Source organism: Geospiza fortis, unplaced genomic scaffold (assembly GCF_000277835.1).
Source record: "Geospiza fortis unplaced genomic scaffold, GeoFor_1.0 scaffold1048, whole genome shotgun sequence".
Taxonomy (NCBI): domain Eukaryota; kingdom Metazoa; phylum Chordata; class Aves; order Passeriformes; family Thraupidae; genus Geospiza; species Geospiza fortis.
In genome coordinates, this window is record NW_005054619.1 from 26625 (window position 1) to 51812 (window position 25188).

A 25188-nucleotide genomic window follows, 5' to 3' on the forward strand; every position below is an offset into this window, starting at 1 on the left:
AATTAGCACAAAACAGGTAAGTTCTGGGGCAAGGTGCTCTGTTATTCCACCATCTGAAAGCAGCAGATATGCTCTTCTGGGGTGAGATGCTCTGCTACACCCATCTGGACCACAGAGGCACAGGGCATACAAGACTGTTCTCACTGCCAGCCACCATGAGGATGCTGCAGGCTCCTGCTTAGCTGAGGAGAGTGTCCCTTGCAAAGATTGAGGAACAACTGCAAGGCTCTGGCAGCTGTTTCTATCCAGGAGGCCAAGAGCTCCTGCCTGGATCCAGTCCTGCATCCAGCCTGGCTGCTGGTGTCTGGTGATTCTCCCTGGGGAGTGATGACACACTCTAGGTATTTTTGCTCCTGCAGAGAAAATCTGACAGACTCTATCAACCTCTGCAGAGTGGGCACTCTGGTTTCTTCTCTGCCCAATGCAGGATGCAGCCCATGCAGAACTCATGGGCACAGGGTATCACATAAGCGACACCCTCTTGCTCATCATGGCAAACAGCTCAAATGGAGCAGCTCCACCCTCTCCCCATGGCTTTGTCTGTTCTCCATGGAAAATTCAGGGAGTCCTGAGAAGTTGCTCCCCATCACTGGCCCTACAAAAGTATCTCACACACTGCAACAAAATGGAGAAACCTTGGTCCCTTTCTTTCCCAAGGAGGAGATGAAGAAATGCCCAAGCCCCTGGAGAAGGATACCCTCCTGAATCCTCAAGCTCTAGTGTCCTTCTCACTATCACCCTGGAGGGACTCAGCTCTCCAGATCTTACAGGCATGCTTAACAAGCTGTGACTTTTCTGGGAGCCTGGGAAGATGGTCTCTGGCAGCTGAAAATATGTAGAGTTGAGATGCCTGTCTGTGATAAACAGATTTTGGGAATTAAGTGGTTCAATACCTTCAAGGTCCTGGATTTTTAATTAAATCTCAGGGCTGGAGGCTGGATTTTTCCTTTCTTTCTGTTCTGTTTTGTTTTGGGTTTTTGGGGGGTTTTTTGTTTGTTTGTTTGTTTGTTTGTTTTTGTTGTTGTTTTGGGGGTTTTTGTTGTTTTTTTTTTTTTTTAAGTTCACACTTGAATCAGAAAATGTCATGAATTTAATGCAGTTTTTATAAGGGGGAGGTTCTCTTCTTACAAAGTAAACACCGTGGACAAAATTCCAATATGGCCTTATCAGGCACTGTGCACATCAGCTGGGTATGCTGGTCAAGCATCACCTGTGCAGGTGATCTCTGTTGAAGACTAGATGCAGACTTTGCTCCCTGCTGACAGGTCTCAGGGACTCTGAGAACATGTGCACCCTTGATGAGCAGAGCTGCAAAAAATATTGTAGGAGACTTAAAGATCACAGTTGTCTTAAACACTAATCGCAAAATCACAGAATCAACTAGGTTGGAAAAAACTTCTGAGACCATTGAGTCCAACCTGTGATCAAACACCACCTTGTCAACCAGACCACAGCAGTAAGAGCCATGTTCAGTCTTTCCTTAAACATCCCCAGGGACAGTGACTCCACCACCTCCCTGGGAAGCCCATTCCCATGCCCAAAATCACCCTTTCTGTGAAGAATTTTTCCTAATGTCCGGCCTCAACCTCTCCTGGTATAGTTTAAGAGTGTGTCCTCTTCTTTTACTGGTTGCCTGGGAGAAAAGACCACCCCCCACATGGCTGTACCCTCCTTTTAGGGAATTACAGAGATTGATAAGGTCACCCCTGAACCTTCTCCAGGCTAAACAGCCCCAGCTCCCTCAGCTGCTCCTCATAGAACCTATGTCCCAGACCATTCACCAGCCTTGTTGCCCTCCTCAGGACACATTTGAGCATCTCAGTGTCCTTCCTGTACTGGGGGGCCCAGAACTGGACAAACTGTGGCCTCATCAGTGCCAAATACAAGCAGAAGAAGACACCTCCCTGGTCCTGGTTACACTCCTGATGCAGGCCAGGATGGCATTGGCCTTCTTGTCCACATGACCACACTGCTGGTTCATGTTTAGCTGCCATCAGTGAGTAGCCCGAGGTCTCTTTCTGCCTGGGCACTCTCCAGCCACTCTGCCCCAGCCTGTAGCGCTGCAGGGGGTTGTTTTGGTCAAAGTGCAGGCCCCGCACTTGGTTTTGTTCAACCTCATATCATTAGATTCGACCCAGCTTTGGGACTATTTGTTTTGTTTCATCTAAGTAAGTATTCTTCAGCAGGACTGGCCCCAGAATTGATCCCTGGGAGGCTCCACTAGTAATCAGCCCCCATCTCTAGATGCAGCACCATTCACCTCCACACCAGGCTTGGCTGTGCACCCTGTTCTGAACCCAGCAAGGAGTGCTCCTGTCCAAGCTGTGGGATGCCAGCTTTTCCAGGAGTGTGCTGTGGGGAGATGGTGTCAAAGGCATTGCTGAAGGTCAGGTAGATACATCCACAGCCTTCCCCTCATCCACCAGGTGGGTCACCTGGTCATGAAAGAGATGAGGTTGGTCAAGAGCAACCTGTCCCTCCTAAATCCATGCTGGCTGGGTCTGATCCCTCAGCTGTCCTGTAGGTGTTGAGTCACCTCACTCAAGATGATCTGTGCCATAGCCTTACTAGGCACCAAGGTCAGGCTGACAGGCCTGTAGTTTCCCATGTGCTCCTTATGGCCCTTCTTATGGCTGAGCATCACATTGGCCAACCCAGTCATCTGGCACATCCCTGGTTACTCAGGACTGATGGTAAATGATGGAAAGCATCTTGGCAAGGTCTTCTGCCATCTCCCTCATCAACCTAGGATCCTGTGTGGTCTCATAGATTTGTGAGCATCTAAGCGGCTCAGCAGGTCACTAACTGCTTTCTCCTGGATGACAGGGGAAGCTATTCTGTTCCCTGTCCCCATCTACCAGCTCAGGAGGCATTTTGTCCTGAGGAAAACCTGTCTTTATTGTTGAAAACTGAAGCAAAGAAGATGTTAGGTACCTCAGTCTTTTCCTCATCTTTGGTAGCTATATTCCCCGCCTTGTATAATAAAGGAGGTTCCTTGCCCCTCCAAGATATGTTAAGATCACTGAAGGACTTTTCCCACCATGGCAAACTCTCCAAAGAAGCAACTGCTCATCTGTGATGACTGAAGCTCCCCCTCCCTGAACATGCCTCTGTGAAATCCGGGCTGTGAGTTAACCCACCTGAGAGGAACAGGAGATAAGATTGTCTGGATGTTATCTCCGACTAGCAGGAGAAAAACAGATACTGGAGGAGCACTGATACTGGACAGAAAGAATCCACACAGAAAGTCAAGCCAGCAACTGTGCTGAAAATCAACTCTGAGTGTAGTCAATGAGTATTAATTCCTTTGTTTGCTAAAATGTATAAACAGCGAAGAGTTTTGAACACCTTGGGAACCACATCAGCAAGAAGACCAGGGTGAAGAAAGATGCAACAGAATGCTTCCTGGATCCAAGTGTGGTGATAGCTTTTTACTTAAGCTATCTCATTCTTTCTCTCCCTCTGGCCCTCCTCTCTGCTATTTCTGTCTATCTCTCTACTGCACATTGACTGTTAAATAAAATCCATACTATTGACTTTGGTGGTGTCTGTGCCTTAACTCAGGTAGAGGTGTCTGTCAGTAGTTGGATCTTAACAGACATGCTGACACAAAAAACTGCTGCTGTGAGAGGGTGAAATGTGCAGCTGATCCTTGGCCCAGGGACTGGCACTGGAGAAGGCAGGTGCAGCTCCTGGAGTGTTTGTGCATTGGTGTTACATCCCACTTCTATGTGGAAGGGAACAAGATTTGTAGATGTTCACAGATGAAAAAGAATGGCAAAAACCAAAAGGATCCAAAAAAATCTCACAAACTCTTATTAACAAACTACACACTCAGCATGGCAATTGGTATATGTTTTGCCACTATCTTCTAATAGTAAGAGAAACAAAAGAATAAAATAATAGAGGGAAGAAGAAGGGACAAAGAAATCAGATAGGAGAGGAAAGAAGTTCATGGTCCTGGGTCCAGCATTGATCCAGCCAACAGGTGCCCAAGATCCTGAAAGAATGCCACCCAGCCTCTCTGGTTGAAGTTATATAGATAAGTTAGATAAATTTTATATAGATAACTATAGATAAGTTTTCCCCATTCTGGGATTAGGTTCCTCACTCTTCATACAAATGAGGTAGCATGTGCAGCCCAGTATTCTGGACCTTTCTGGAAATGGGCTGAGGGGCTTTGTGGAATTTTTGGTGGTCTTGATTCTCCCTGTATTGGTCTTGCTTGCTCCTTAACCCCTCTCCTGCACTTAAGCTGTTCTTTATGTTGTGTGGTCACCATGGACTCGAACAGGAAATTCAGCTCCAGAATGGTTCTGCCTTACCTTCATATGGCTCCCCTTTCCAGGCACATCTTGTTATAACTTGACTGCTTCATGGCTGTTGATGTTTAGGGCATAGCAATGCATTAACTCTTTACTGCTTAGGTTTCTACATTGGTTAAAAAACCCAGTTACTATCTGATAGGGACAAAAATAATCCTTAGGGGAGAGAAGGACTTCACGTTCTTAATGACAGGGCACCATCCACACCATTTTTTCCCCCTTTCTCTTGTTTCCCTAGTGTTGTGTTTCTTGCACTTGTTGTTGCAGACTTAAGGTGGCAGATGCTACTTTTCCACTGTAGATATATTAATATCTGTAGGGAAGGCATTGATCTGTACAGAAGGGAGTGTGAAATCATATTCTTCCTAGATGAGGGTGAAGGGTTCCCTGAGTTAAGGGCTGCTTGGGAAATGACTTTATAAAATTTGGATGGAGAGTATTCTCAGAGTAGAAAATACAGGTATCTTTTTCTTTTTTTTTTTCTTACAATTTAACATTTAATTCAGTTTAATGAAATTCAAATTAATATAACTCCGAAGGAAAGGGTTGTGGTCCACTATGGCCTGAGCTGCAGGTGGTCCGTTCTGCAGTTCAGAACAGTTTTCCCTTTAGGTACTGCAAGAGATCCTTCAGCATAATAAAGAATTGCTTCAGCTTTTCACGTGGAAATGGACAGGGTTGCGTTGGCTGTGTAACTGTCGGCTGGGGGGCTGCGGTGTAGGTTGGCACTGGTCCTGGCGCTGGAGTAACTGTTGGAGTAACTGGCTTCCTTCCCATCATTTTCCAGATCCAGTTGTAGTAGTACTGAGTGGACATGAAGACTGAAGGCCGTTTGGGTCTGGCACAGCCTATTCCCCAGCTGGTCACACCAATTTGCCAGAAGAAACCAGCGCGCTTCTCTTCGCAGACAAGAGGCCCCCCACTGTCACCCTGTAGCAGAGCAGAGAGGATTAAGGTGCTTTTGTGTGCCCCTGAAAGCGGTTAGAGCTGGCTCCTTTACTCTCCCAACCCCTGCCAGAACTGCATTCCTGGCAGAGCAAGGCTCTACTCAAGTGGTGGGACCTGCAGAACCTTGACTCCCTTGGGAGCAGGATGGGGGCCTGTAAGGTGGGGCTTTCTGTCTCCCGTGTGCTTGGATGTTTCAGGGTTGGCATCTGGACCTCACTGAGCAAGGACCCACGGATGGGAAAGGGGGCAGAAGCTCCAGTGGTGGTGCAGAGCTGGGGCTGGGAGAGCAACTGGCCAGGGAAAGCAGGGGCTGGGCTGTGCTTGGGTGGTGTGATGGGGCTGCCCACACTGCTGGGACTGGGGGACTATAGCATGCTCCTACCTGGCAGGTGCCAATACCGCCCTGCCCAGCGCACACGTTGAAGTCGTAGATGTACCCATCGAGCCACTCGCTACTGTTGCATATCTGGTTATTGACATATTGAACCTTGGCCTGCTGCAGGATATCTCTACCTGATGCTGTGAGCAGAGAAAGGAATGAGTTCCCAGCAGCTCCTTGTCCATTCTCCTGGCCTGTGTGTTGAAATCGTTCCCTAGGGCTTGGTTCTGCCTCTAGAGAGCTGTTGGAGTGCTGTGTCAGTGCTGTCTGGCATTGGGCAGCAGGTCAGGCCCATCTCTCCAGAGGCCTATGTCCCACAGCCCAGCTCTCATTTTGGCCTCTGCTGCTAGGAAGCCCCAGCCATCCCTCCCTGCTGTGCCAGCCATGCCCTCAGGGCACAGGTCCTTTATGAGAACTCACATTTTACAATTCTGTCACCCCAGCCAGCAACGTAGCAGTTTTTCATCTCTGACAATTTCACCGAAGGTCCAGGCAGGCAGGCGGTCTGAATGTTGGACCTGCACCGGACTGGCCTGTCCAATTCCACCAAGGCCATGTCATTGAACTCAAGATGAGGGACGTATTCTTCGTGAATGATCAGTCGCTTAATCCGGCGCACTTCCACATCAGGGCCTGTTTGGGCCAATGAGGTGGCCCCAAACACGACGGCCCACTCGCTGAGGGGGCTGGAAGGCAGATGGAGAGAGGGGTGAGGGGGGTAGAATCATGTGCTGTGACAGCCCAGCACTTCCCCGCCTTCTGCTTCCTGAGGCAGAGAGGAAAAACAGGACTACAGACAGTGAAAGTAGACTCAAGATATGTTAAACTGGAGGCTGCTAGGAAGCAGCGGCATGAGCCCACTCTTCTGCCTGAGCATTCTCTCAGCTGGGCCCTGCAATGGCCTGGCACTAGGAACACTGCAAGGAAATGGGATAGGAATAGCATGCACGGGTGGTGTGGGGATATCCCTGTACCCTGGTCTCCTTACTTGGTCCTGTTGACAAAGCAGTGGGCAGCTGAGAGGAGCCAGTGTGAGTTGATGAGGGTCCCTCCGCAGACATGCACGGACACAGGTGGGTTCCAGTAGCAACGGATACTGGCAATTCCTGCCCAGGCCCCAGTCCCTGGCATGACATCTGAGCCACCCACAACGCGTGTGGAGCTGAGAGTACTACCCATGGGCCGGAGACCACAGGTCTGTCTGTAAGCAGAAAGTCATTACTGTGCTGTGAGAAGGCTTGCACAAGGCTTTGGTTGCAAAGCCAGCAGGGCCAGAGGTGGGTGGGCCTGGGCATATGTTGGCCCGTTTCTGCTTGAGCCCCGTAGACAAGTGGTGCCAGCAGCCTGGGGGCTGCTGATAAACTGAGGCTGCTGCCCAGGGTTTTGGAAACTGGTATGGCCACTGGTGGCAAGCGGGCATCCTCAGGGAACCCCCTCAGCCTTTGCCTGGGTCTCCTCAGGTCAAGCCTGGGGCTACTTACCCACAGGTGCCATGTGCAGGCCCACACAGAGCCAGTAGGATAAGGATGCACAGCAAAATCATTGTGGTCAGAGACACAAGTCAGCTGCAAGGAGAGAGGGCCTGTCACCTCCAGTGCAGCTGCCAGCGTAGTGCCCACAGAATTTGCACAGCTGCAGTGCCCTTGGCCCCGGAGCTGATGTCACAGAGGGACTGGTTCCATGTTCTGGGCATGGTGCTGGCCTCTGGAGGCGGTGGGGGGAAGGGCAACGTAGAGCCGCAGAACAACAGAAAGGTCAGGATTGGAAAGTACCTTAAGGATTCACTAGTTTCAAACCCCAGCCATGCACATGGATGCCTTCCACTACACCAGGCTGCTCAGAGTCCTATCCAAGCTGGCCTCAAATGGTAACAGGAATGGGGCATCCACAGCTTCGCTGGGCAGGCAACCTGTGCCAGCACTGTGACAATGATACAAGATTTTACTTGTCATCCAAAAATCCTACAGAATTCGCAGCAACAACAATTAAAAGCAACACACATTTGGATTTTTAAAAACAATTTGTGAAATTGTTTTCATTTGCTTTGCTTGAGACAGAAAAATTAACTAAACAAATGCAACTTGAGGCCTTAAGGAAAAAAAATAGTCTCAATGCCTAAACTCTTTTGGTGTTGTTTAGAAACTAACTGTGAAGTATTCTAAATAAAATAATTCTCCTTCAAGAAGCCAGAGCACCTTTACAGTTCAGCCTGTTCATTTAGTTGTTCCCACTGGACTGCTGAACAGCTTACCCCTATTTCGAGAGGTACAGCAGAAGCTGTGCATTGGACTGCCATTTCAGTTACTGCCAACAAGTTCCTCTCTTTGATTACCAAACTCCAATTTTCTTAGCTTTCCTTTGATGAAGTTCAGGGAGGACCAAGAAGATGGAAGGTTCCTGCCCAGATATCCAGAGTCCAGTTTCAAGTTCCCTGGTGTGCTGTACAGCACACACACAGAAGGATCAGATGTCAGAAGCCTAAGACACTGCATTTCCAGCTGCTGTCTCCAAGACCTGAAAACCCCTAGGATCTACATTCCCTTATTACACTGCACCCTTGCCCTCCTCTCTGAGTGGGTAGTTCCAGCCCTTTGGAGGGACCCTTTCCCTTTGGGCATGACTTGCCTGCCCACAGCTGCATTTTGCAAATCCCAGCTCAGGGAGGCCTTGACTCACACAGGAGAATGAGTGGGACTGCACACATGGCTATCTGTGAAAATAGGCTACTTTATTTCTACAGCAACTAAGTCACCACTGGCCATTACACACATGTGGAGGAGGAGTGTGGGCAGGACACAGTGGGCCTTTGGCACTGAGGCTACCTTTGGATCAGCAGGCCCCAGAAGGAAAGGGTTGTGGTCCACTGCAGCCTGAATTGCAGCCAATCAATCCCTCCCTAGCATGCCTTAGGCTCCAGACTGCCCACCTTCAAGCTGCAGAGATCAATACTGCAAAATCAGTTAAAGTTTGACAATTAATTATGAGATCTTCAAAACTATCTGATCAATTCAGAGTACAAGCTCCAAAGCCATACCATTGTTTCTGGAAATCCCATCTCTAAAATGCTTGGCTTTGCTGTTTCCTCTTTTCCATATTACCATTCAGCCACTTTTACATGTCAAATTGTATATTATTAGTATGAGATTTTTTTTAGTGTGTAATTACTAAACAACACCATGAAAATAAAAAATCCAAACTTGAATTGAATTGGAATTGTATTTATTTCTCCTCTTAAACTTTACAACATTCACTACTACTTACATATCTGAAATATAATTCTGTTTCACAACAGCTTCTATATCTACAAATGTGGAAACCACATACAGTTTTGCATTAAGAAAAAATTCTACTGCCCAATGGAGCAGCCTGCAAAGAAGTCACGGTAACTCTTTCTTTCTTACCTGTCAGTATTAACCCTCTGCCAAGAAACTGTAACACAACTCCAAAGGAAAGGACATAAATTTCACATATAAAATTATATTTAATCATTTGTGCAGATGTTTGGTCAATAGATGAAAACAGTTTTAGGGTAAGTACTTATATATTGCTCAAAATGCTTCAAGGAAAATAAAAATTTATCTGAGACATGCCCTGAGCTATCTAGATTCCTTAATAGTGCAATATTGCAGTGATGTCTCACTTCATCCTGGCTTTTGCAAATGAAACACAGTAACTGCTCACAGAGCTCCTAAATGGCTGACACAGCACAGTATTATATGCACTACAGCAGTTCTTGTAGCTTTGCCAAGTTTCTCTCCATCCACTGGATATTGAGCTGAATTGTGTCAATTGCCTCTTTTACACAATGCAGTTGAGAACTCTCTTCTGATTTTGACTCAAAAAATGACTTGACCTGCATAGCAAGAATAAAGAAAGAAAAAGAAAATCTTAATTAAAATCAATATTAGCCAGACAAATAGATTCTGCAGCAAAGGCTACACACACATGTTGCAGCAAATCTGTTTTTGAGAATTGTTTGTATTTATGTAGTAAGCAAACCTCTCAAAGGAGTTCCCAAAATGCAAGGAAAGCATTTTTCACAGATACAGGACCAATAACTCATTTGGTTTCAATATGTCATTTCACCAATAAACAGACATTCATTTACCATATCACAAAGCCAACAGAGAGTATGCAGAGTTCTGAAAAAGGAGTGCTGTTCTGTGACAAAGAATTGGTTGTTGCAAGCAAACCTCTCCAGCATTCTGGAACAGCCCCCACACCCAATCATCATTATAACTATCAATGCTAACACCTAAAATATTATGGATCAAACCATTAACACCAATCTCTACCAAATTATCTAAATGAAAACATTAGACTGAACCGTAAACAATTCTTGATACATTAACTTCAAGGCCTTGTTAGGGAAGACAACAGAGCTTTCTGAAAGCTATTAAACAACTCTTGACTGATACTCAACTTCCACAATAACTCTCTGGGATTGATGATGGAAAAACCAGCAAAAAGCAGTTTTTATCTGGCACAGTATCACATTTCAGAGATACAGAAAGCAAATCTTGTTTACAAAATCTAGACCAAAATTACATATGGATCAAGTCATTACCTTGTGAGACAGTGTGTTCCAGTGTACAGGAGAACAGAACAGTATAAACCACTAACTGGGTTCAACTCTGTAATGCAACTCTGTCACAGACTCTGTATATAATCTCCCAGTGTCTATGCATAAATTTACCATATTTGAAATAGGGAAAGCAACTGATTGGGAAAGAAACTAATATACATACTCTCAACAGTATGTCAAGGATATAAGTAACATGTGAACATGTGTCTTCCTCATCCTTCAACTAAATGAAAACAGCATTGGCACTAGAAAATAACCCTTTCTGGTAGATTGTGCCACCAACCTCAAGCAGATGTGCCTTTGTTGCAAACTGAGAAGTTGACCAGGTAATAATATTCTGGATAGTATATGAGCCTAGGTGAAACCTGTAAGACAAACAAACACAAAAAAGTGTCTCCTCTCTCTCAGCTAGGAGACATTTTAAGATACAGTTTTGGTATATGTATGCATTCTTTTCTACTATTTCTACTTTTTTGTTTAGTAGTTCGAAAATAATTAAAAGCACGTAAATACAATACCTTACATTACAATTACACACCTTGTTTTTCAAAAGAAATAAATGTTCTTAGAAATCCAAGCCTCTAGCTCCCTATTCCCTCTAAAATGTAACATCAGAGCAAGAGCCATGGAAAATTTTCAAACTTCTATCACAGATCAAATAGTAAAGAACTGAGGACACCACACAGTGAATATCAGGAACTGTATTTGTGGTATGTATGTGTTCTAAAGCTCTACCAGAATTGAACTTGCAACCAGGTTTTCCTTCAAGTGAAGTAACTCTGTAATATTGGTTATAAAGAGCTTGCTAGAGCAGAAGTTTTCATAGAGGAGAAACTTCTCAATCAGAATGAAACTATTTAAAATCAAAGCTGGGATTTAGAAACAGAGGTTTCTAGTATTGTTGGCTTTCTGAAGACTCGGGGGGCCAGCTTTCCAGCTGGGTATTGTTCAAGGACAGTGAAAGACAATATATTTCTGAAGCAAGTGGGATATTTTGGTTACTTGGTTTTAGGAGTGCTGTGGCAATTCAGAAAATATTATGCTGAATTATTTCCCTGGATGTCCTTTTGAATCCATTTGATCCACATAAATATCTTTCAACTGAACCAATCATCTTAGAGACAGTGACGTTTCAAGAGAAATTAAGATCAAGATTCTTCAGAATTACTGTGAGGCTCTAGGATGATTGTTGAGAGCTCAAATTTTACGTAGCAAGTTATACTTGCAAACTCTGATTTTAAAACACGATTTAGAATTTTAATATAAATATTCTTATATGAACACTCATATTTATTGCTTTGTTTCAAACAAAGAAACAGGTGCTTTTGCCACTGTGAGGTTGAAAGTTTCAGCTGCATGAAAAGCCTTACTTTCGTGTAAGCTTTTCCCAGTTCTCTTTGACGAAGTCCCAGGCCAGCAAATATCCAGGCAAACTCTGGCTAACGGTTGATATGATATGTGAAAGCTCCTGTGACCTGATGATTTCTCCATCAAGACTGTTCTGCATTAGCCTAGGAGACAAAGCATATGCAAAGAGACAGGAAAAAACCCCACGATTCGTATGTTCACATGGGTTTCCTAAAAGTCCTCAATTAGATGGAAAAAATTATATAACACATCAAGCAAGCAAATTCTGGCACCTGGAAGAAATCAATGTTACATTTTATTACAACAACTGTGTTTACCTAGATTTAATTTCCAGAAGTCAGAATGACCTTAGCTCTAATCCAAGTACCTGAATTTTCACTGGTGTTGGAAAAGATGAAGTAAATTCTAATAACTTGTGAAAGAGAAACAATACATTGAAGATGCAAGAGAGGGAAGCTGAAGACCAAATTAGCAGGACACGTCTGTGCTGTCCATGCAGTATTAAGATGTAGTCTACAGAGAGGAACATAATGTAAAGTCAAATTTTCACCCAAATAAAGAAATGGAAAAAAGAAGAGCAAAAAAACCCAAACAACAAATATGCCTCAACTAGTTATTATTTTGATTGTAAATATTTATCAATCTTCTAGGGCTCTATGGAGCAGCCTGCAATTTTGCTACCTGCACTGCAAAATCTGAAATTCTGTGTTACCAGTAGTGCAAAGCCTCTAAGTTAAATTCTTTTCTCTTTATGCATATTCAGAATTTGGTTTTTTGTGTTGCTCTGTTACGTAAGTTATTTTTAAGTGGAAATTTTCAGGTTCTTTGTGTGTATGGAATCATGTGCAAAACATTTGGATGGATTTTCTTTAGCAATCAGAAATTTTTTCAACAATAGAAAAAAGGAAGTGCACTTTTCCTGGAAGATTTTATCGCTTGTAATTTACACAGCATACAACTTTTCGGCTCCTTCATACCAGATCAGCTTTCTGGCATCTCCTGTGCTGGCCAAGGCTTCAATCATTTTGCTTTTCTCTGCTTCAGAAACTGAAGAGAAGTACATCTTCAGGAGGAATTCCCAGCCATCATCAGACTTGGCTCCTACTGCAAATATGGCTTTCATAACATCACTAGGCAGACTACAGGGAAAAACAAAACCAATACAAATAAACATAGGGGGTACAAAAATGCTCACCTGAGGAAAGAAGAAAGAAGTCACAAAATTAAAATATTAACTTGAATGAGATGCCTCTCTTCAGAGCAATTTGATTCTGTAGCAGTTGTTAAGATTTGGCATTACTGAATTCATGCCAATCTAATACTTTCAGTCACTAGGAAAAAGCAAATCATTTAGCCACATGAAAACAAAGTAAATTGTACACAAAACTGAGAATTTTCTACAGTTAAAAATGCACATGAATCCACAGCAGAAGGAATTCTGCATGATAAAAACGTGTGCTTTGGCTTTGCCACTAAGTAATCTTCTTTCAGCATGCAGCTCAGGAAATGCAGATGAAAAAATATTTATGGCTGGTTTTGCAGTTAAAGTAAATGAGACTGGAGACAAAGTCTAGCACAGTCACCCTCTCACTGTGAAACAGCAATTACTTCTACACATGGAACAGTTAAAGACAGAATCACATTCTTTATCAATACTAAGTTGGTGGTGGTGGTGTGGTGGGGCTTTTTTTTGATTGTTCTGTTTGCTGTTAGGGTGTTTTTCCCAAGTACAATGGTGGCAATGTAACAGGAAAGGAGATGGTAAAAAGAAGTAGAAGCTCAGTTTTTGTGGTACCTTACTGTTCCATTAGACTTCATCCAAGTCTCAAACATCTTAGCAGCAGTTGTTCTACAGTTTCTTATATCATGGGTGCAGGCAAAAGCCAGCAGTGTTGACCGGAGCTCTCGTTCAGACAGGGTCCCATCATCTGTCCAGTGCTGTTGATCCATTTTATCTCCAAGCAAGTGCTCTATCCTATGCTAAAGGAGGAAAAAGTTACTAGCAATAGCAAATCCCTTCCAAGAGGATTTTCTATATAGAAAATTAGCTTAAAGAAAGAAAAAAGAAATAAAAGGTTGAGCTTTTGAACTGTGGAAGCTAAACATGGTAGTTTTTCATCTATATATTACAACTTACACATGCTATTTCTTAACTGTAGGAATAAGTATCAGGTATCACATAAATCTGAAAGATGGGCCAGATTACATGTTAAACTGCACATGGAAATGGAAGACTCCTCTCTGAGCCTCCTGTAATCAGCTTACAGTCACAAGCACTACAACTTCTGTATGCTTAACTGCTTTTAACTTCACCAACTCACAGTAAATACACCTTCATTTAGCACAAAGAAACAACTTTTGTATGTCTATAGGCCGAACACCCTTCAGTTTTGTAGTTCTGTAGCTTGCCAAAACCACAGCTGGACGCCTGATCTCAGCTGAAAATTTTGAACTTAAATAAAACTGCATAGACACTGCATTGCAAACAAGAGCTTGGGCTGTTTATAGCAGATTCTTAACAACTTTGGGTAAATTAAAACACTGCTTTTTTTCTTGTGTTTCCTTAAGCACTCATGAATTATCCATTCCTAGCATAAAGAAAAAATGTCTGCTATTTTATCTACTAATTTAATAATTTTCTTATAGACTAAATCCCTTTACTGATGCTTTACACTGCAAAGCAGCAAAGGTCATTTTAAACCAGTAGATGAATATGGACAAGAAGCTCCATAATAAGAAGGTAAACAGAGAAATGAAAGACATATGCTCATCAAGAACCGAACCTACAATATTGATTTCACTGTCAAGTCTGTAGAATTACATTGTATTACTCCTTTACACAAATGGAACAGGACAATGACAACCATCCTTGTGTTTCTATTTCTACAGAAAACAGTTCCAGTTTTTTCTCTTGTCTCACTAGAAAGCAATTAGATCTACGAATTTTAGCCAATGTAACTTTTGAAAATACCTTTTCTGTACAAGAAAAGTATATGGAATCCGTTTAATTACATATTTGTACTAAACTGACCTGTATGGGCACTTTAAGATAGCCCCATACACCACTGCACCACACTCCCTACAAACATTTTGGGGCATATGGGTATGGTATGGAAACAGGGGAAGGAGAGGGTAAGAAGCTGGTGCAAAAAATGTAGCATTTTGGTAAGAGACCATTAGAAAAAGCTGACAAGACTGGCAACTCTCTAGAATCCCCATCCAACTTAGTGAAATTAATGAATATGTTCAGCAGTCAACATGTAAAAAGAGAATGTAACTATAAAGAACATTATAGCTAATTATTTAGAATTATCATTTAGGAAAACCTAAGACATACCATGACTCGTGCTGCCAGCTGTTGTTCACCTTTTTTGTCTAAAAGGCTGTATATAAGACTCAGCTGGAACAAAGCTTGAGTAATTGGTGCAGTGCTGTTCTCTTTGTTGATGTAATCAATCAACTCAAAGGCCTTTTCCAGAGACTCTCTTCCTAGACTATGGGTCAATGAACACAAACATTAAAATGGATTACAAAACAAAAGCACTCCCTGAAACAAATCAGAAGTGATGCTTTCTATTACACTAACAGAGAGAGAAGTGAATAGAGGGGGTGACATAAGAAACAATTTACATGTAGAAATTTTCATATTTTAACTTCAGCAAGATTAGAACAAAGCAACAATGGCCACTAACATGCCTCCAGTTAACAAAAATTGAAAATGGGTAAGGAACTGTGGCAAAGATGTCTGAAAATATTTATCACAAATAAGGGTATTCAGATAGAATAGCAGTTTCTGAAAAGACAATCCAGTATGTACCACCTCGCCTGCTTCTGATAGTGGTGGTGAAACACATAAGAAGGCACCAGTAAAAATTTAAGAGGGAAATAGCTTACTTTTCTAAAGTGAAGCACTAGAGTACAGGAAAACAGTCAACAGGCAGATTACTGGACATTAAAGAAAACAGTATCTTCCAGATATGGAAACTATCATGTGACTCTCTGTGATCCAAACAAATAGATGATGCTATAAGAAGAGAGAGATAACATCTAGAGCATCAGTGAACAGTTCCAAGACTGAGTTAAAGTCTGAAGACTGAGTTAAACTTCCTCTAAAGGAGTTGTCTCTAGAAACTAAATCTGATCTTCTCTGACTTGGAAAAAACTTGAAACACATATTAAGTACCTTTTCCAATACCAAAGTCTTACCATGCAAGGTTGAAGATATTGTTGATCAAATTCGCTCTGTCTTTAGGACTCAGAGCAGTGTGGTTTTTTTTCAAGAGATCAATCAGTGTTTTCCAGTCTTCAGCATAGTGTACTATGTAATAGCCATTCATGTCCACATTGAATTTTATCCATTCCACCTCTTCTGGAAGTTCAATGACAGCTAGTAGACAGACAATATGTTATCAGCTGAAACAAACATTTAACAACTGTTTGTCCAAATCAAAGTCTATGAAGTAGACTAGTACCAGAGAGACAGCAAAGTCTTTCCCACTATTTTCCCCTATAATGACAAAGGAAAAGCCAGTAAGAAGGTTTTGAAAGACAGCTTAAAAATTCCAGGCTGTACTTCCTCATCCCTCTTCCTACACCTGACTGAATAAACATTATCGCAGTCCACCCCAAGTTGCAGCAGTTAATTTTTCTCCTTTTGTCCAGTTGTTCTTTCAAACAGCCCCACCTACAGTTCGAAATACAATATTTTCCTACACAGTTAAATAAAATAAACATTTCAGTGGAAAGTTACTTCCTAACATTTCAGCAAACTGGCAGATCAACTTTCACATAACTTGCTCTCTTAAGAACATGCAGTTTGAGAGACTGTGTGTATGCACCGTGATGAAAAGCATAGGCTTTTACAAATTTCAAACCTATGATTCTGTTCCAGTTGCTGTCATGTATTTATACACAGAATGCTACAGAGAACTGGCTCTCTGATGATTACAACGTCGGCAGTGCTCTGCTCCAGATCTCTGAAATTATTTTGTACCCTGTATGCCTTTAGCTTCACATCTTACTCAAGGGTGCTCTCAGAAAAATCATGTACCTGTAACACTAAATTAACTTGCTACCAAAGCTTTTAGTCACATACCTGACTTCTGATCCAGTAAATATGCATTAGTGCAATGGGTGAAGTTGCACCTATTTGTTATGTAAGTGAGAGGAATATGCCACAGGTAACTGCAAAGGAAAACAAATGTTTACTGACATGTTAGATACATATTATCTCCCTTGAATGGTTTGTTTTCATTTAATTTGTTTTAATATAATTTAATATATATAATTTTGTATACTAATAATACTAGAATCACTGAATGCTGGGTAGAATAATAAAGTATAAATCTTACTTACATAATCAGAATATGATGAAAGAATAAATGCACAGCATGTACAGAAATTACTTTTTAAATCCCACCATGTTGAAAAATAAGTAAATTTTATAGAACAGACTGGATTCCAAAAGACCTTTTAAGGATATCTAGTTCAGGTCCCCTGCAATAAGTAGGAACACCTTCAACTAGATCATGTTGCTCAGAGTCCCATTCAACACGGCCCTGAATGTTTTCAGGGATGGGTCATTGACCACCCCTCTGGGCCACCAGTGCCACTGTTTGACCACCCTTATCATAAAAATACTATTCCTTATATCTAGTCTAAACCTACCCTTTTTTATTTTAAAACCATTATTCTTTGTTCTGTGATGACAGGACCTGATTAAAATCTGTCCCCATCTTTCCTTTAAGTACCTGAAAGAATGCAGTGAGGTTTCCCCAGAGCCTTTTGTTCTCCAGGGCGAACAGCCCAAATTGTCTGTCTGTCCTTGTATAGGAGAGGTGTTATGTCCATCTGATTGTTTTTGTGAACTGACTCTGGACTCATTCCAACAGGTCCATGTCCTTCCTGTGCTGGGACCCCAGAGCTGGTTGCAGGGCTCCAGGTGGGCTCTCACCAGAACAGAGTGGAGAAGCAGAATCCCCTCCCTCCCCTGCTGCCCACATGGCTTTGGATGCAGCTCAAGATACAACTGGAATTCTGGGCTGTGAATGCATGCTGCTGGCCTGTGTACAGTACCACGACTCCCCCAAGTCCTCCTCTGCAAGGCTGCTCTAGATTTGTTCATCCCCAAGCCTGTGTTGATACCAGAAGTCGGCCTGACCAAGGACCCACTGCCCGAACCTGTCCAGATTCCTCTGGATGGTATCCCTTCCCGCTGCCACACCAACTGCTTGGCTGTTGGACCACTCGGCCTGGCGTCACCTACAAATGCTCTGCGGGAGCACTTGATCCCACCATATACATCACTGATAAGATCTGAAACTGCACTAGTCCCTGATTCCACTTTTCCTAGTACTTCTTTCCCAGTTCCAGCATGCTAGGTAGCTAGTCCAAAATCATACAGACAGTAAATCTCTGGCTGCATCAGAAATTCATCCAGTATGATTTTTACCTGAGTCCAACCTTGTTTTTCTGATCTTTTACAAGTTTTGACTAAAATTAAAAAATGATCCAAGTACAAGACTCAAATTCCAAATCATAGTATAGAAACCAGAATTCATTGCATAGCACAAAGACTTTCTTAAGTGAACTGCAAGCTGGAAGAAAAATGCTAAGGAGGCTCATAACAATGATAAGGACTTGGCTATTTAGAGAAAAACATAAATCTGAGTGGGATGAAAGAAGCTGCACATATTAATCTGATTTTGACAAGGATCCTCTCTATGTATGACTCACACAGACTACTCTTTTTCTAAACCTTTTTATACATGCCCCAAATTTACATCAACTAGAAGCAGAAATTACTTAGCTTAAAAATCCTTCCCTTCTTCCCTTACCTTTCAACCCCACATTGCTTTTCTTTCTCTGCATAACAAAAATAAACAGAGCCCTCTAAATTCCTACACTTCAAGAGACAAATTTCTTTCACAGACCTATTTTTCTGCAAGGTGATGCAATGGACTTAGCTCCTGTTAAATCTAAAAAACTGAATAAAACCAACAAAATATCAAAAGAATTCACACTTACATATTTTTGTTGTTAGAAGATGCTGTCAAGGGTCATAAGGTAAGTTACATTTGCAGTAAACAAAATTTTAAAACTACCAACTGCCACATCTTTGCTTCTTCAGTATTAGCGTATGTATTTCCTTTTAGGTTTTGGTACAATAGATACTGCCTCTGTTGTACATTCAGTCATTTGTTGTCATGTAGTAGTGTAATCTTAAAATTTCAAAGCCAAGAAAGCATTGATTCTAGTTACTCTACATTCTTGTAGTAAAGCCCAAAGTATACAACTGAATTTTGGAAGTTAGAAGCAGAGGCTCTAAACTAGGATACATGCATCTCTAACTTCTGTGAAACTTCTGCAGCCTGCCTTTCTTTAGAGTCTTGTTAAACACACAAAACTTTCTCAAATGTAAAGAAACCTTTACTTATGAGATCTGCCTTTTGGTATTGAAAACCAACTCATCATGTCAAGCTTAAAAGCTTCAGGAAAAGGATGCATGTAAGAAATTCAGATTACAAAGGGTGTCCCTGATTTTTACCAGTTGCTTTAGTGGAAATAGACATGGACCTCCAGGCAGATACTAGATGAATTCTCTGTTACTACCTGCCTTCAAAGGAAACACTAAAAGGCCTGAATACAAGTCAGAAAGATGTACAAACTTCAAACAGCAGCTTACTTTTAATGGATAAAAGGTATTAAGAAGGTAATAACCTTGCATCTGATGTCCAATTTTCTGGTTCCACGCGATACAAAAATTTCTCCTGTTGTACTGAAATAATCTTTCCCTTTCGGACAACAGTGACTAAAGGAAATCCTTTATGCACAATCCAAGTCTTCATCATTTTTTTTACATCTAGTGTTCCATTGGTAATCTGTAAAAACAATCACAACATAAAAAGCAAATGGAGAACACTTAATTTTTTTCTTAAGTTACCAAGTAAGTGGTTGCATGATTTTGCACCTGGAAACAATCTACTTTGACAGTGGACTTGAAAATTTTACTCCACTCTCTGAGCCCCAGCCATCCAGACAGTTCTTAACCCAATAGAGTGCACCTGGGCCCAGGCCATGAGCTGCTAGCTTTTCTAGGAAAATGCTGTGGGAGACAGTATCAAAGGCTTTGCTGGAGGTCAGGTAGACAACATCCACAGCCTTTCCCCCGTCCACCAAGTGGGTCACCTGGTCACAAAGGGAGACCAGGTTGGTCAGGCAGGACCTGTCCCCCCAAAATCCATGCTGGCTGGGCCTGGTTCCCTGGTTGTCCTGTATGTGCCCTATAATGGTACTAAAGATGATCTAGTCCATGACCTTCCTTGGCACTCAGTTCAGGCCAATAGGCCTGTAGTTCCCCAGACCCTCAGTCCTTTCCCTTGCTCTTCCTGACTTCTCTCCACCCTCCTTTCCCTGGCCTCTCTGATTCCCACAGTCTCGCTGACTCTAGTCCTCACTCTCTTCTACCCAAGCCCTTGCTTTATTGACCCCTTCACACTAGTTTTAAAATTAGACACAGCCTTATGCCTGCCTTATAATTTGAGAGCTGCCTGTACAGTCTGCTTTCCTAGAATTTCATCACACTTGTTAAAACAGAAGCTTTCACAAAGTTACATTAGTAGAGAGTAACCCAAGACACAACACAAGACCTCTGTGAGGTTGGATATAGCTATTCCTTGAAAGCATATCTTATCCTGAATTTTATTACTTTCATTCTGGTCTTAACACACTACCCATGTAATTCTAGAGAGGATATGTCCATTCTGGATGGACATGCAGGGCAGTATGTACTCACTCATAGTGCTTTTTTGGGATGGTACGCAATGTAGCCCTAGAAGCTTCAGTAAGCTTCTCCCTATCTATATGAAAGAATTTTGGAATAAGATGAGCAAAAAATTCAGAGTGCTTACCTGCAGTTCATATCCTGTCTTTTTAATCAACAAGGAAATAAATAAAACCTATGATACTCTTTAAAGAAGTGGAGAAAAACAAAAGTAAAGAAGAACAGTGTGTCCAAGATGGATACCTCATTCATGCTGTCCCACAGGTCATCACTCTGGGCAGTTCCATAGCTGTGATTATGCAAGTATACCTCAATGCCAGCTTGGAAAACATCCTTAGTGAGATAATGCTTTAGCATCAAAAGAAGTGAAGCCCCCTTTAGGAAGAAAAAAAAAAAGAAAATTAATCAGTAAATTGAAGTTACAGAACTTTTTAAAGCATATGCATATTATAGCTCTTTCACAGTACAGGAGTAAATCAGAAGCTAGCAGATTTTATTCCAAATAATAACCTTCAAATATTTACCTTTAAATTCAGTTTCCCTGGGAAAATATTCTTTTACTATTTCATAAACTCCAAATACAGTTACAGAAAACACTAATGTAGTTTGAAAATTTTTCCCAACTGCTTTGGGAAAAATATTTTAAAGGCTCAAACTGCAGTTATAAAATGGACTAGTAGAATTTGACTTTTTTTCCAATCAATATAATCTGAAAAATATTGCCTTCTTATTGGTATGTCTCTGCTGGCTGCTGTTTTTCATTAATAATACTCATCTGTATGGTACAGAACTGCACTTGTGAGTAAGTGTTTAATAGTCATATGATGTGCATTTGTATCAAAAACCTAAAAATACAGGAAAAATGTAAGATATGCTTAGTAGACTGGAATTGACTGCAGAAGAACAAGTATGTTTTGATGTGTTTAAATACAGCAACATCTTGTAAAGAAAAAAAAGAAAGTATAGTTTTAGTATCAAAAGGGCTGTGAATGTTTCTATGTGAAAGCCACCAATAAGTAAATTGCCTGAGGACCTCCATATTGTAGAACTGAACACAGAGAAGCAGCCATAGATCAAGAATAGTTTAAAGGTACACTTTATATTTTGGTACTATTTCTAGGAAAGAAACAAGAAGTAAAGGAGAAGATTTTATAGAGATAATGCATTGTTCTCACATATTCCAGTTGCAAGTTCTGGAATGTGAGTAACATCTTATCTGTAACTGAAGGTGGCCTGGTTATTCACTACTCATCAAATGTCAGGAATAACCCTTACTACAGTTTTTAATAATATGGCCACAATTTCCTCTCCTGTATGCATCTATACTTGACCTACAGCTCTGCTTCTTTGTTTTTCCTACTGCCATATCCTTCCAGGTGGATCTTGTCCCACACATGGGTGTTAGGTTTACTCACAGTCTGCAAAACAAGTCGGACTAAAAATAATACTGTACAATTATTTCTGTTCAAGACAGTACAAATCAGAGGTCACCTCCTAATCTGTGTCAGTTGGTAGTCCAGTAAAACAAATTACATTGTACAATTCAGTAACAGACAATCCTTTGCCTATCAGGGACTACATTACAAGTGTCTTCTCACATGAACTGCCAAGAATTCTACCTAAGCTATATGGACAAGAATAGTGTAATACAGGAACTTCATGCATGAATGAAAAGCTATGCAATGAAATCCGCTGAAACATAGAAAGCAGCTGCGAAAACACTATTTCTGACAATGTGCAAAACCTCTTTTGATCAGCTCTTAAAGGTGTAGGTTAGTACAATTCTATTCAAAATGTACACATACTTATTAGTAGCAATGAAGTAATAAAATAATTCTCCAAATATAATGCTATAGTAATTGACTGCAACTCAATCCAATCACTTAGGAAACTTTTCCATTAAAATTATATAGAGAAGTTTCAATCAAAGACTGTCATAATTTGTATCTCTAAAGTTAGTTGGCTACAGACATGATTGTGCCAAATGCATAGCTTCCAGAAGCTCACCAAAAAGGGAATTACTTGAGACAGCACCTCTGAAGCATGAAACAACAGCCATGCCTTTTGATAAAAGGAGAGAATCCAAATTCATCTGGCAACCAAGGCAACCTGAAAATCACACATATCTGTTCTTGCAGCTGAGACAGCAGAGTCCAAAATAAATGGAAGCACATCACTACCGTAAGTCTATTTGGCATCCCAGACTATTCAAGGATTCCAGACAAGATGTGTTGACCAGTTGAGACTTGCAAAAGGAAGCAAACCAAGACTGTCATGGGAACTGCATTCCACTGAGCAGAGGAAGATGCAGTATTTGACTACTTCCTAGCAGAAAATAGCTGTTCCCATGACTTCTAATTAGATGATAGTGATGGAAAAAAATGCCAGCTAATCTAAAATGAACAAAGAAAAGGCTTTCCTCCAACACTACCAAAATCTGGTACCTAAAACCTGAGACAATGTGAATAAAAATTTTGCAAATACAGGTATTTCTTTTCTCATGCATTTTTAAGCAAGGCACCAAGACACTTTAATAACATAAGCCTCACACACAACTCTCACTAGACGTTATAAATAATCACATTTCAGACAACTAGGATATGCAGTAAAATAATCTGCATTCAGAGGCAAGCGTCCAGTTCAGGATATCTCCAAAATACTGGAGATTTTTTAAACGAGAGAGAGTATAAGACTGAGTGATTACTTTGGTGTTTTGTTTTCACTCTTTTTGTAACCACTTGTTACATTCTGCTACCAGAAGAATATATGCCTAGCTGGTTATGTTGCTTCATCTATTGGTTCCCCTCTTACATCTTCAGGAGTATTATATTTAGTGCTCAAGCACTGAACAAGATGTTAAGTAAAGCAACAAATACATATACATAACATCTTCCTAATTAAATGCTACACAGATCTCAAAAACATTATCGAGAAATCCTGCGGTTTTTTAGTTGGGTGTAAATAACATCCAAAGGTCTGTCAGTACATGCCTATTTACTTGTGATTCCACATTCATATTTTCAATAGCTAATGTATCACTTTCCAAATATTTTGGAATATTTTTACAGTTACCTTAATGTAAGAAAGAGCATCAAACATTTCTTCAATTTGCTCTGAGGACTGAACAGAAGAAGAAACTGGATGTGAAGAATTCAAGGCATCCTTCATCATAGCCTTGAAAATTAAAGTAAGGAAATCTTCATCCTGGAAGAGAAACATTTTTAGCTGATTAGGGAGCTGAAATGTACATGTTAAGCAGAAAAGTAAAAGTCGTCCCTGCTTTGCTGCTCCATTGCTCTAGGCAGCAAAAGAATAGTCAGGGTATCTTTTATAAAAGCCATTTCCCTGCCACATTTTAGCCATGGAATCTCACTTTTGAGTTTGGATCATTATGCAGACCTTTAAGCCCCTGTCTCAGGCAAGTGTGTCAATGGCACTAGACAAAAATGCACCTTCTAAATAAGTGTGTGTCAAATTTCATATTCAATTTCACCACTGTTTTCAGTTCATTTACAGGAGGTAGGGAATACAAAAATATGACTTTCATGTCATGAAGTCTAGAGAAATTATTCATTATAGTAATGTTTGGGAAAATGTAAACAGCAGTTTATCTAGTGATTACCAAAATCTCTTTCTTCTTTTCTTCTAGAATGAGGATATTAGAATTTAATACATTGGTACCAGAACAAGAAAGCCCCAAATACTGAAAAGAAGCTGATCATATTGGTATGTGTCCATTTCATTTCATCAAAGCAAGCAAGTAATTCTCTATACAGTAGAGAGTTAAAAAAAAACCCAAAAAACCCAACAATAACAACAACCAAACAAACCCACAAAAACCCTCTGTGAAATACAATAAAAATAACTGTTAAAGTTTAAAATGTTAAGGCTACTCTTCTTGAATGGAGAAGTTCTGGCTAATGTCTTTTATTTTCACCAAAACACATTCTAGGACCATCAAACAATGAAATGAGATATTCATAAAGGCAGCTTGTCAGAGAGCGTTTGGAATGAAGTACATAGATGTTAGATGTATCCTTTTTAAAAAAGAACACTACTTTTGTGTCCCACCCTCAGCACATATGCACCCAACAAGCAGAATGGCAACATACTTTTGGTGACAATCCAACTGAACAACCAAGCTAGACCAAATGAAGTTTTGAAACATCCAGCGCTGTAAAAGAATTCTACTGGACCAGGTTAGCAACTCAAGTTTCTTAATACTAATAAGAGTGATTTAAGAACTCAAACTCACACTTCTCCAGAATGCTGAGAAGATGATGATATCTATCAGGCAGGAAACACTCAGTACAAATCAGGTGTTTAATCCCATGACTAAGGCAAATCACATAAACACTCCTAGAAGTTAATTTTAGGGCTCAGGCATGTCCTCTCCTTGGAGCTATCTCTACCCTAATGAAAAATTAGTCTCTCCACTACCCTCTACATTTAATTCCACTAACCTTTGTTTATCTGCCTGTCATTCTCAGTGACAAGAAAGTTTTACAGCAGCAGCTGATATCCTTCCATTGGAAAAGAGAGACCAAATTTGAATCCATCATGTTTTCCAGTGTCTGAAATGCTAGGTCACTCAGTACCTGAGCGAGTTAGTAAATAATCACTACATTATTATATCAGAAAGATTCTATCCTTCAGCCATATTTGTAAACAGAAGTGCTTGGGGGAGTAGTGCTTTGTATTAAGTGTAACCCAATGCTATCAGAATCCGCTGTGGTGGACCATTTGGTATTTTTATGCCAGGTCCGCTCATTTGTGAAATTCAAACTGATTCAGACACAAG

General features: G+C 41.1%; 2 protein-coding genes across 2 annotated transcripts in view; both read right to left on the minus strand.

The window, feature by feature from the left end:
• Window positions 1-4916: 4916 nt before the first annotated feature.
• Window positions 4917-7195, minus strand: LOC102036222 (acrosin-like). Its single transcript, XM_031064723.1, has 5 exons — window positions 7134-7195; window positions 6641-6853; window positions 6073-6338; window positions 5656-5792; window positions 4917-5255 (listed from the first exon to the last, which is right to left on the minus strand). The coding sequence occupies exons 1-5, from the start codon at window positions 7193-7195 to the stop codon at window positions 4917-4919; spliced, it is 1017 nt and encodes a 338-aa protein (XP_030920583.1).
• Window positions 7196-8849: 1654 nt separating this feature from the next.
• Window positions 8850-25188, minus strand: part of LNPEP (leucyl and cystinyl aminopeptidase) — a 50276-nt gene continuing 33937 nt past the window's right edge. The window contains exons 9-19 of the mRNA XM_005430338.2: window positions 23460-23591; window positions 20631-20762; window positions 19325-19485; window positions 16701-16789; window positions 15812-15992; window positions 14943-15099; window positions 13401-13585; window positions 12583-12744; window positions 11608-11748; window positions 10521-10602; window positions 8850-9505 (exon numbers count right to left, since the gene is read on the minus strand). Of these exons, the coding sequence (XP_005430395.1) occupies window positions 9374-9505; window positions 10521-10602; window positions 11608-11748; window positions 12583-12744; window positions 13401-13585; window positions 14943-15099; window positions 15812-15992; window positions 16701-16789; window positions 19325-19485; window positions 20631-20762; window positions 23460-23591 (1554 nt within the window). The 3' untranslated portion in view covers window positions 8850-9373. The remainder of the gene's footprint in view (window positions 9506-10520; window positions 10603-11607; window positions 11749-12582; window positions 12745-13400; window positions 13586-14942; window positions 15100-15811; window positions 15993-16700; window positions 16790-19324; window positions 19486-20630; window positions 20763-23459; window positions 23592-25188) is intronic.

Coding starts and splice junctions, on each gene's coding strand:
- LOC102036222 (XM_031064723.1), bottom strand. CDS start 7,195: ATGATTTTGCTGTGCATCCTTATCCTACTGGCTCTGTGTGGGCCTGCA. Junction 5,793..6,072: donor GGGTGACAGAATTGTAAAAT/GTGAGTTCTCAT, acceptor CTCTGCTCACAG/CATCAGGTAGAGATATCCTG. Junction 5,256..5,655: donor GCGGTATTGGCACCTGCCAG/GTAGGAGCATGC, acceptor GCTCTGCTACAG/GGTGACAGTGGGGGGCCTCT.